Genomic DNA, 12761 nt, shown 5'->3' with positions numbered 1-12761 from the left:
TCTTCCCGCCTCCGCATCCTTCAAAGGATGAAGAGCGGCTCCATCGTCTGGACCCAAAACGTGCGCTTTCATTTTACATGGATCGCACACGCCAGTTCCGGGTGGATGACCAACTGTTTGTTGGCTACGTGGGTGCGAAGAAGGGACGGGCGGTACATAAACGGACCATCTCACGGTGGGTCGTTCTCTGCATCAAAGCGTGCTACTCTTTGGCTCGGAAGGAGCCTCTTGTTGGGCTGAGGGCCCATTCCACTCGGGCCACGGCGGCTACTACTGCCCTGGGCCGGGGAGTCCCCTTGCAGGACATTTGCCAAGCGGCTACGTGGGCCTCGCTGCACACCTTTGCGAGGCACTACTGCCTGGACAGTCAAGTCCGGAGGGATGGCTTCTTTGGCCGTTCTGTCCTCCAGGACTTTCTGGTGTAGTGTTGTATTGGTTCGCAGACCCGCCACCGGGGTTGGTATTGCTGGGGTATCTATTCTAAGGTAAGGAATCTAATACTAACGTGTTTCTTTCAGATGAACAAGTTACTTACTTTCAGTAACGATATATCTGTAAGAAACATTAGTTGGTGTTAGATTCCTTACCGAACCCACCCATCCTCCCCGTTCTGCGAACTGATACCTAGGGTTAAGGTCATCCCTTTCAGGGCCCTAGTTTCCAATGGCACCAGTGTTGGTTCTCTCATGGCTCTGCGTCTTCTGGCGCGGAAAAGCTGTGTACAAAGAACTGACGTCAGCGCGCGGAGGCAGCGTCTATATACTCCAGCGACGTCATCACGGTGCACGACGACGCCGGACGCGGAGCCGCAGGGGACGCCTACAGACGCGCAAGGGTATTGCTACGTAAAAGTTTCCGGATCCAGACTGACGCATGGGGATATTCTAAGGTAAGGAATCTAACACTAACTAATGTTTCTTACAGATATATCGTTACCGAAGGTAAGTAACTTGTTCGTCCATCAGATTTAATCATAAAGTGTCAAGAGGTCAGTAATGAGGAGGAGCAGTATGGACAACAAGATGAAGTTCCGACTCAAATTCCAACTGCGATGTTACCTTTGTCGCTTATCTCTAACCTCCTAATTATGTTAGACGACTAACAGGCGTTTCCCACCATCACCACAAGTGCCTACAGTCCCTTCAGTCTTAACCCCTATTGTAGAGCCGTCAGCTGCTCCTTCCTTACCTCCACCACCTGCTGCCATTCAGAGACACACCTCAATTCAAGTACACGCAACTGTGTATCCTGATGATGACTAGGAGAACCCTCCTGATCTAAAAGATGGGGAGGTTACAGATTTGGATGGTGATAACATGGAGGAGTGGGATGACTTATCGGGCACTAACACCGTTCCCATCTCAAGTGACGCCAGGGGATTCTTCGGTGGATATTGCAAGTTTTGCAGCGTGAATCTTTCTGGATTCACTATGCTGTGCATATTCCGCGGTCTTGTGGTTGGGTCTGGATTCGTAGTCTTTTCCTTGTTTTCTTTTTTTGTACCCCTTGTGGGCGTCGGCGTCACACCTCGGGTGAATTTCCGGTGACGTCGGCATGCTTCCTGCGGAAGCTCCCACTCTTGGGCGCCATCTTCAGATTCTTTTTTCCGCGGTCGGGTCTGGATCGTTCCCGTTGGGCTCCAGACATTTTTGGAGAAAGTACTGGAAAGAATTGAAGTTGAAGATATTGGAAGAAGACTAGAGAAGGCTTCGCAGAACATTGACGAAGAGAAAAGGAGAAATCCTCGAACTTAGACGATCGTCGACGTCCACGCGGTCAGGGAGGCCTGAACGCTCGAGGATGGACAACACGCCGTTTAAGTTCTGCCCGAACTGCAGACACAAGTACGTGCAGAAAGACCAGCACCCGGTTTGCAACCTTTGCCTACCGGTAGAACACAGAAGCGAGGACTGCAACGCCTGCGCCGTCTTCGCCCAGAAGACCCTCCGTGTGAGGAAGAGACGGAGGGTAGCTCACGCCGCCCTCGACGGGAAAATCCCCGACACCATCGCTGTACGAGCTGGGGATTTCCTCGGAGGAGGAGGACAACGCTGCCGCCGAAGACGACAGCTACACGGTCGTAGAGACCGATTACAAGAAGACACCTGATAAGGTAGGAGACTCGACGTCCCACAAGAACACGAGAGACTCTGAGTCTCGAAAGTACGAGGCCAAGAGCCCGAAGGCGCCGACAGACATTTGCCGTCCACGTCCACAAGTAGGCCCAGCGGATCTTTGGAGAAGGAGTCCCTGGCGCCGAAAGCTGTTGACCAGCAGAAAGCGTCGAAGATCGTCGCCGAAAGGGACCGATCGACGTCGAGGGAGAAAGACCCTAAAGCCTCGGCACCGTCCAAGGACCCGAAAGCCAGTTCGACGTCCAAGCCGTCGACGCAGAAAATCTCGCCGCCGAACCAGGCGACTAAGAGAGGGGCCGAACACGCGGCCGAGGTGGAAAGGAAAAGATGTCGGCTAGAAGCCGAGATGGCAAGTCTCTTGCAGCGGAGAAAGTAAGTCGCCGCCGAGATGAGTGCCTTCACGATTCCACACAAGACCAAGCACACCGTGCTAGATCTGGTCGAGGAGTAAGAGGAACGGGTCGACAACCATGTGCCTGGCGACGAGATGGTCGACGACCGGGAAGCTGAAGAGAATCCCTACGAGGATTACAGCTATGAGGACGAAGAGGGCAGTAGGGTGGACGCCGAGTTGGTCACCTCTGACCCACGCGAGGAGGATTACCTGGACGTCGACACAGAGCCCGGAAGAGCCGGTCGACTCAGAGCCCGGAAGAGCCGGTCGACTCATACCCCTCGAGACCCTCGCCGCCGGACGATATTGGGGCGTACAACTCGGCGATACAATCAGCCGCAGCTGCATTCAAGTTAAAGCTCGACGAAGAAAAGCAGAAAGCAGACTTCCTGCTAGAGACATTACTTCCTACACAGACAAGAAGCCAGTTCCTCCCAATGCTCGAGAGCGTCTTGGCTCAGGGAAAGGAAGCGTTCAAAGAGCCCGCAACGTGCAAGGCGGTAACTCCCAGAACAGAGAAGAAATACAAGCACTCCTCGAAGGACCCGGCCTACATTCGAGGCAAGGTCTCCGCTGACTCCATTATCACGGCCACAGCTAGGAAGAGGGCGAGCGTACCCACTACCTCGGGCCCACCACCGGATAAGGAGAGCAAGAGGATGGATCTGGTGGGGGAGAAGGATCGAGCGAAATGCCGCGACCCACTGGCGCATGGCTAATTCCAACGCCCTGTTAAACAGACACATGTACCAGATCATGGAGGGGCTGGGGCAGTTGGTGAAGGACCTACCGCAAGATGCCAGGCAGAAGGCCGAAAAATTGGTCGAAGAAGGGAAAAACGCGGCAAATTCTTGCCTTAAGACAGCCCTGGACGGAGCAGACACCGCCAGCAGGCTCATGATGATGGGTGTCACGGAAAGGAGACACGCCTGGCTCAGGATCTCAGGGTTCAAACCCGAGGTGCAACACAGTATCCTGAACACACCGTTCAACGGCGAAACACTTTTCGGGACAACGGTGGACGACAAACTATGCCAACTCAAAAAAGATAACGAGACGGCAAGATCCATGGGGGCATTGCAGTTCAGAGGCAACAGGAGAGGCACCCCAGCACGGAAGCCCGGCGGGAGAGGTGGAAACCAGCCAGGTACATCGCACCAGGCCTTCCAGCAGACGCACCAGGCAGACCCGCAGGCTCAGCAAGGTCACCAGAAGCAATCCTGGCAATACCAGCCAAGAGGTCAGTCCTTTCGAGGGAGAAATGGCCGTGGCCAGAACAGAAGAGGGGGCCAGCAGCCCATCTCAAAGTGACTTCAGACACCTACGGGTGCCCAAACACAGGAAAGATCCCAGGGGGCACCACGTACGAAGGGGTCAGGACAGTCTAGAGACCTACGACCACATGACACCAGTGGGAGGAAGATTAAAGTTCTATCTCCAGGAGTGGAGAGAAATAACATCAGACAAATGGATCCTAAACATCATCCAATTCGGATACTGCATGGAGTTTGGAAAAAAGCCAACAAACAGAAAGCCAAGGGGGAAGCCACCAGCAAGAGAACAGCTGGCGAGACTTCAGGAAGAAGTGCAAGAACTTAAAAAAAAAAAAACAGGCCATAGAAAGAGTTCCCTTCAGGGAAAGGAACAAGGGAATATACTCAACGTACTTCCTAGTACCAAAGGTCGGCGACAAAATGAGACCCATCCTAGACCTAAGGTTCCTCAACAAATTCATAAGAACACAAAAGTTCAAAATGACCTCCCTGCAGGAGGTGCTGCCGCAATTGCAGGTCGGAGACTTCATGGTCACGATAGACCTCAAGGACGCCTACTTACACATACCGATGAACGAGAAGCACAAGCATATGCTCAGGTTCGCAATCGGAGGAGGCCACTACCAGTTCACAACGCTGGCCTTCGGACTGAAATCAGCACCAAGGGTATTCACGAAGTGCCTCGCGGCAGTCGCAGCGCACCTACGAAGGCAGGGGATACACGTATACCCTTACCTGGACGACTGGCTGGTGAAAGCAAACTCCTACCAGAAGTGCAAGCAGCATGCACATACAGTGACGAACACGCTCATAAACCTGGGGTTCTCCGTCCATTGGAAGAAATCATCAATGGAGCCGGAACAAGTGAAGATCTTCCTGGGGGCAGAGATCAACACCTTACAGGGCAAAGTGTTTCCCAGCGAGAAGAGAGCGAGGGCGCTGGTCAAGGAAACTCGCCTCTACCGGAAGGGACAAGCTCGGACAGTGAGGACTGCGAGCAAGATCATGGGGATGATGGCATCGTGCATCCACCTAGTGCCGAATGTGCGGCTCCACATGATACCCATGCAAGAATGGCTCCAGGAACAATGGTCACAGGCTTCGGGCAGTTGGGAGGATCTTGTGGTGGTGACGCACGCAGTGCAGAAGGAGATGGCATGGTGGACCTTGGAGAACTTAACAAGGGGACAGCCTCTAACACTCCCAACTCCGACAGTGACCATCACGACAGACGCTTCCCTGAAGGGATGGGGCGCTCACATGGAGGAGCTCAAAGTGAGCGGTCTTTGGACGCCAGCAGATGCGACGAAGCACATCAATTACCTCGAATTGAAGACTATCTTCCTTGCACTGAAAGCCTTCCAGACAAGACTGTACAGGCAGAGGGTGTTGATACAGACAGACAACACCACAGCGATGTTCTACATCAACAAACAGGGTGGAACACAGTCCTCAACGCTTTCGACGCTGGCGCAGGAGATATGGAGGTGTGGGCCATCCCTCTCCAGATAGACCTGCTAGCCATACACCTACCAGGGAAGGAGAACATTCAGGCAGACTGGCTGAGCAGGCAGACCTCAGCATCCCACGAATGGGAGCTCAATGCTCAAGAGATTAGGAGGCTGTTCAACAGGTGGGGAACACAAGTCAGTGGACCTGTTTGCAACACGCCAGAATGCGAAATGCCGAAACTTCGCATCCAGACAACACGAAGAAGGGTCCCTTGGGAATGCCCTATGGATAGACTGGTCCGGGAAATTTGCATACGCTTTTCCCCCGATACCACTGATGCACAGAGTACTGAGCAAGTGCAGAGCGAGCACCATGACCCTGATACTGGTCGCGCCACAGTGGGAGAGACAGACATGGTACTCGCAGATCATGGAGATGGCGCAGTGTGCACCCCACAGATTCGCCAGAAGAAAAGACCTGCTCTCCATGCAGAACGGAGAGGTGCTGCACCCAGAACCAGAGAGCATGAGCCTAGTAGCATGGCTCCTGAGGACATAAAGTTCACACATCTGAGACTGCCCGAGAGCACCTTAAGGGTCCTTTGGGAGGCACGAAGGCCCAGCACACAGAAGTGCTATGTCGCAAAGTGGAAAAGATTCACGGTTTGGTGCAGGAGGGAAAGACTCCAAAACAAAATGAAAAAGGACTCCACGGTACTGAAGTACCTGACACACCTACTGGAGAAAAACCTTAGCTCGTCCTCGTTGAGAGTTCACCTGGCGGCTATAGTGGCATACACAAGGGGTGAGATGGGCAGAAGCTTCTTCACATCACAAGTTGTAAAGAGGTTCCTGGAAGGAGCAAAAAGGATTGCACCACCCAAGCAGGTGCCACCACCGGCATGGAACTTAAACGTGGTCTTGACGGAACTCATGAAGGAACCCTTCGAGCCACTTCACAAGGCCTCCTTGAAGATGCGAACTATGAAAACGGCTTTCCTGGTTGCAATAACGTCCTTGCGGAGAGTGAGCGAGCTGCAAGCGCTAACGCTACAGGAGCCCTACTTACAAATACACAATGACAGGGTGGTGATGAGGACCGACCCACACTTCATGCCGAAGGTGGTGTCCAGGTTCCACATGAACCAGTCCATACAGATACCGAGTTTTTTCCAAAAACCAACTACTAGCGCGGAGCGAGCTCTGCACACCCTGGACACCAGAAGGGCGGTCATGCATTACATTGAAAGGACAAACCGGCACAGGAAAACGAAACAGTTCTTTGTGTCGTTTGCCAACAGTTACATGGGCAAGGCAGTGACTAAGACCACTATTGCACGATGGATCGCGCAAACGATCCAACTCTGCCACAAAAGGGCAGGAGAAGAACTGGCAGAGGGGGCACGCGCCCACTCCACTAGAAAAAAGGGGGCTACAATAGCCTTCCTGGCCAATACACCCATACAAGACATATGCCTGGCGGCAACATGGGCTTCGGTGCACACATTCACGAAACACTATTGCGTGGATGTGCAAATGAACAAGGAAGCACAAGTCGGACAAAGGGTGCTCCAGCATATATTCAGAAACCAGAGCTCATCTTCCACCCAGCCGCCACGGAAATGAGAAACCGCTACGAAATCGATGCACAGCATAGTGAATCCAGAAAGATTCACGCTACAAAACGAATAGTTTCTTAACTGTCGGTGTAGTTTTGCAGCTTGAAGATCTTTCTGGATTCACTAGCAAACCAACCCACCTCCGCCAGAAAGATGAGGCTGGAGAGAGAAGAGGTGGTCAAAAAAAAAATAGGAGGAGAAGTAAGAGAATATAAGGACAAGTGGTAAAGAAATTATCACCTGAATAGAACATTGCCATTGCTTCGGAAAAGAAAGAAACACGGAAAAAAGAATCCGAAGATGGCGCCCAAGAGTGGGAGCTTCCGCAGGAAGCATGCCGACGTCACCGGAAATGCGCCCGAGGAGGTGTGACGCAGACGCCCACAAGGGCTACAAAAAAAAACAAAAACAAAAAAAAGACTACGAATCCGGACCCAACCACAAGACCGCGGAATATGCACAGCATAGTGAATCCAGAAAGATCTTCAAGCTGCAAAACTACACAGACAGGTAAACTATTCGATTCCATCAGTTAATGGACAGAGCGGCTCAGCGTTTTAAGTTACCACGAGTCCAAAGAGAGGAAGATTGTTTCCTTTACGATTTCAAGAGTCAACCATTCAAACAGATTCATACTGTTCCAATTATAGATTTCATCTGGGCTGAAGCGGTGAAACTAATGAGGACGCCAAATTCTTTGCCTGCCCAATTACCACGATTAGAAAAGAAATATAAGGTGCCGGTTGGATCTCCAGCATGCCTCATTGGCCAGCCGAAGCCAGATTCGGTTGTTACACAGGCAGCTCAGCGGGGATCTCGGAATCCTGCATCCACTATTACAGCGCCTCTGGACCGTGAGGGCCGTCGCCTTGATGCTATAGGGCGCAAGTTCTCGTCTGTCTTCCACTACGGTGAGAGCGGCTAATGCTATGGCCTTCTTGGGTCGATATGACCACCAAATTTGGGCAGATATGACCGCCTATGTGGCGTTGCTTCCGGATGCTTCTAAGACTGAAGCATTGCAACTTCTTCAGGAAGGAAAAAGAACGTCTGAATTGATTGATTGTGCAGTAGATGTAGCCTGCACTGGATTCCGAAAGCTCGCTGGAGCGGCTGTCTTACGTAGGCAAGGTTGGTTGCGCTCCACCTCCTTCCGTCAGGAAGTTCAGGCTAAAATTCTCTATGCCATATGATGGCGAATCACTCTTTGGAGCACCCGTTGATGAGGCGTTACAATCTATAAAAAAGGACACGGACACTGCACGTGCCTTGGTGAATCTTCAATTTAAGAAACAGCCCTTTCGGGGTGCTCGAGGGCGAGGCACCAATTCCAATTTTTTGGGGAGGAAGCAATCCATATCGCTCCTATAACCAAAACAACCGGCGTTACTCCAGTAACCAACAGCAGTTGTCTCGTCAACAGCCGGCCAAGACCTATAGAGGGAAAACCTCTTACAGAGGATCCATTAGTATACTACAATGACTTGCCTTTAACCCAGCAGATTGGAGTTCGAATCTCCCTGTTTGGTTCTCAATGGTCCTCCATCACCTCGGACCGTTGGGTGCTAGGCATTATAGAAAAGGGCCATGCATTGGAATTCGTCAAAATCCCTCCTCCAACTCCACCTTCCTGGCCGCCACCTCCTCACATCAAGGAACTTTTCCATCAAGTTCAAATTCTGATTCAGAATGGTGCAGTAGAGGTAGTGCCAAAGTCTCAAAGAGGGAAGGGGTTTATTCTCGTTTTTTCCTTATCAAGAACGGGGAATGGAGACCAATATTGGACTTGAGAGCGCTCAACCACTATCTCAAGAGTCAATCCTTCCGCATGCTAACGCTTACAGAGATCTTGCGTTTGCTCTTAGTCAGAGATTTCATGGCTACTATTGACCTTAGACGCCTACTTCCATGTTCCAATACTCCTATGTCATCGGAAGTTTCTGCGATTTCAGGTAGGGCAGAAACATTTCCAGTTCAAAGTATTGCCATTTGGCCTTCGTTCCGCCCCTCGAGTCTTTACCAAGATATTGGCTCCTGTAATGGCCTATCTACGCCTCCAAGGTGTCCAGATATTCCCATATCTCGACGATTGCCTCCTGAAATCGCAGTCTCGCACACTGCTGCTTCACCATACATCCCTTTGTCAGAGGGTGTTTCGCTCCTTGGGACTGTCTCTCAACCTGGAAAAGTCCCAATTACACCCAACTCCTTGCAAGGATTTTCTAGGTGCCACATTGGATACCACGCTGGCAAAAGCATTTGTGTCCCTGGAACGTCAACAAAGGATTCTTCGTCTAGTATCTCTTCTACTATCAAAGCAGTACATTTCAGTTCGGCTGCTGAAGTCATTTCTGGGGATGGCGTCATCGTGCATCGCACTCATCCCACATTGCAGACTGCGTACACGTCCCATTCAAGAAGAATTAGACTGACAGTGGCGTCAGGGCACCGGATCCTTCAACCATCTAATTTGTGTCACGACTCGCATGAAAACAGAGCTCAAATGGTGGACACAGCCAGTAAAACTTGCAGCAGGGACATCATTCCTGTCGGTCACTCCAGATCTCATGCTCACGACTGCATCTTTGGAGGGATGGGGGGCACACCTCCAAGACCTGTCCATAAAAGGAAAATGGACTCTGCCTCAGAAAGCTTGGCACATCAAGTTGGAGCTCATGGCTATATTTCTAGTGCTGAAGTCTTTTCAACCCGTGCTTCAAGGAGTCTGTCCTTATACAAACTGACAGCACAACCTGCATGCGTTACATGAACAAGCAGGGCGAAACAAAATCTCCAGTACGGTCTCGACTGGCACAGTCCATTTGGGACTGGTCACTCAAGCACCAAATCACAATCACCGCAGTTCATCTCCCAGGGATATCCAACCTCCTGGCGAATTCCCTCCACAGATCCCGATCATCAACCCACTAGTGGGAGCTACATCAACCAACACTCGAAACGATCTTTCGTCGCTGGGGTCGCCCAACACTGGATCTCTTTGCCACACCAGAGAACCGGAAATGCCCAGCTTACGCAAGTTGGCATCCCCGCAAAAGGTCACAGGACAATGCCCTTTTGATGAACTGGTCCAATCTTTTTGCTTATGCCTTTCCTCCGAGCCCTTTAGTGCCTCTGGTGCTCTGGAAGATACGGAGAGAACCCTGCCACATCCTTCTCATTGCTCCCAGGTGGCCACAACAGGCATGGTTCTTGGAGTTGCTTCTTCTGTCCCAGTGCAAGCCCATCCTTCTACATCCTCGAATGGATCTTCTTTCCATGGACAGGGTTCTAATTTACCATCCGGACCCCTCTTCTCTGAGCTTATCAGCCTGGAACCTGAACACTGCAAATTTGCCCATCTAGCCATTCCACAAGAATGTCGAGACGTCCTTGCTCAGGCCAGAGCTCCTTCGACTATAAAGACTTACAAGTTGAAATGAAAAAGATTCTGCCATTGGTGTGCTGCTGCCGGTGTTCGTCCCATACGTGCAACGCCTGCACTGCTTCTCCCTTTCTTCTTTCAATTGGCTGTGTCAGGATTGTCTCATGCCACTTTAGGAGTTTTTTTGGCGGCAATTTCACGCTTTCGCCACAATTGCTCCACCTCCCTCTGTTCCTCTAGGATAATACGCCAATTTTTCAAAGGACTATTTAGTAAATTTCCACTGATTCGGCGCCCTCCTCCTGCTTGGCGCCTTAACATTGTTTTAACACAAGTAATGAAAACGCCATTTGAGCCAATACATAAAGCTGACCTAAAGTATCTCACCTGGTTGCTCTTCTTGCATTAACATCTTCTCGTCGAGTAAGTGACATTCATGCATTTACGATCAATCCTCTGTTTCTTCAGCTTCAATCAGAGTGTGTGATGCTTCGCACTAACCCTACTTTTCTACCTTAAGTACCTTCAGATTTCCACATCAATGAACCTGCATTCTGAAGGCTTTCTTTGCTAACCCACAGTCTCCTGCGGAACAACGCTTGCACTCCTTGGACATTAAACAGTGCTTGAAGTTCTACATCAGCAGAACGGCTCAGTTCCGCAAATCTGACCAACTCTTCGTGGCTTATGGAAGTTATCACAAAGGGCGTCCAGTTACCAAACCTACTATAGCCGGTTGGGTGTCTTCGGCCATTGCTTTCTGCCATCAAAAGGCAGGTAAGTCTCTGCAGTCTTCGGTGAGAGCCCATTCTACCAGATCAATGGCGCCTCTACTGCCTTATTTGCCGGTGTCCCGCTGCATCAAATTTGCAGAGCAGCCACGTGGTCCAGCAGGCACACGAAACACTACTGTCTGGGTGCCATGAATGAAGCGGATACCCCAGTAGGACAAGCTGTGATTCGTAATCTTTTTCAATAAGGTGAGCCTCTGTTCTACCCTCCTATTGGTTTCCAAGTATTTATTGACTGTTTGCTATATATATGTACTCCATACATATGATTTTCAGTCTCTTCATATGCTTTGTAACTATGGAAACTTTTACTTGGAGCTGACTGATATCTATTCTATATTCAAGTATGTGAATCTATGAAAGACACCCTAATACTGGAGAAGAAGAATTGTTACTTACCTGTAAATAGGTGGTTCTCCAGTATTGGTGTCTCATAGATTCACATGCGACCTTCCGTCCTCCCCTCAGAGGCTCTCTTCTCCACAGACTCGTTAGTCACTCTTGTGCTCGAAAATCTGAGGCTCTGAGGAGAAGGTTCTAGAGGGTTGCGGTCGCCTGATTGGCTGCAGTTCGGACCAACATAATGACAAGGATAGACTGCATATGGTTTTTAGGTCTCGGTACTATCCGGTTCGTCAGAACCGGAAGTAGCGAGATCTTATGTCTCTGAGAGGGGCTCTTCATCCCGCCTCTAATTTTGGCTCTCTCCCATTGGCTGGCTTCCTAAATGGAGGCCAGCCATTGGAGGAGAGAGCCGTTGCTCCAAATAGGCTCCGTCCTTTTCGGATTTGGGGGTGTGTTTGGTGTTCTTCTTTCCACTTTTTGGCCACGCCCCTTTTTGAACACCGAACACGACCCCAAATCCGAAAAATCTCAGCGCTTTATGCCGCCATTTTGTTTTCTTCCTCGCTGTACTCTTGTTCTTGTCTTGCCTTCTGCCTGCGCCGTGTCTATTTCCCGCCCCCCTCCCTCTGTCCGTGTCTTTTTCCCGCCCCCTCCCGCTGATGAGGTCGCAGCTCTCACAAGAGCCGGGCACCGGCCTTCTGCTTCATGTGCGCCTGCTCGCATGCCTTCCGGAGCTAAGGGGGCGATGGATGCGGGGACCGCCGTGTGGGATTGAGAGCAGCATGTGCGAGTGTTTCAGAGTCAGAAGCGAACAGATGTTGATATAAATTACCTCGATGTCCGACGTGTTGCAAATTAAAAGCGCGGCTGGCATCGGTAAACTCTGTCCCCAAGTTAGGGGGGATGAGGGCTGTGATTACTGTCCCGCTTCGAGGAATGTTTAAGCTGCAGCGGGAGCCGGGTAAGGCAATGAGCAAGAAAATGATTCTTTGAATTAATCAGTGCCTTTTCTATTTGTTTTGTGCTTGTCTCTCTCTCCTTGCAAGAAGTCCTTCTGCCCCCTCCCCCGCCTGCCATCACTTTATTCTACAAGCCCCTAAGTGAATTAGAGAAGGGGGCTTTTGATTTTTTTTTTTTTTAACCCGTGGGGCTTTCAGAAAGAGTGCTGAGGGATGCATAGTCAGAAGAGGCTAGGAAGGCTCGGCTCGCTTTTAGCTTGAGGCTCCCAGGCCGCAAGCTTGAAAGAGCCCGTCCCACAGACAGCCCAGCTTTGCATAAATAAACATGGCAACCTTTGAACTGAAGCCCGGGCCGAGGGCGAACTTCAAAGTCAGGGGGTGGGAGAAGGGGGCGCACAATGAGATCCGCAT

General features: G+C 50.9%; 1 protein-coding gene across 1 annotated transcript; it reads left to right on the top strand.

Annotated features, from left to right (window-relative positions):
• The first annotated feature begins 2506 nt into the window (after positions 1-2506).
• LOC147697038 (uncharacterized) lies at positions 2507-7267 on the top strand. Its single transcript, XM_086933279.1, has 2 exons — positions 2507-6910; positions 7001-7267. The coding sequence occupies exon 1, from the start codon at positions 3791-3793 to the stop codon at positions 6878-6880; it is 3090 nt and encodes a 1029-aa protein (XP_086789405.1). The 5' UTR covers positions 2507-3790; the 3' UTR covers positions 6881-6910; positions 7001-7267.
• Positions 7268-12761: the final 5494 nt, after the last annotated feature.

This window comes from Lissotriton vulgaris, chromosome 8 (assembly GCF_964263255.1).
Source record: "Lissotriton vulgaris chromosome 8, aLisVul1.2, whole genome shotgun sequence".
In the NCBI taxonomy this organism is placed as follows: domain Eukaryota; kingdom Metazoa; phylum Chordata; class Amphibia; order Caudata; family Salamandridae; genus Lissotriton; species Lissotriton vulgaris.
This window is presented reverse-complemented; position numbering and strand designations above follow the sequence as displayed.

Coding starts and splice junctions, on each gene's coding strand:
- LOC147697038 (XM_086933279.1), top strand. CDS start 3,791: ATGGCCGTGGCCAGAACAGAAGAGGGGGCCAGCAGCCCATCTCAAAGT.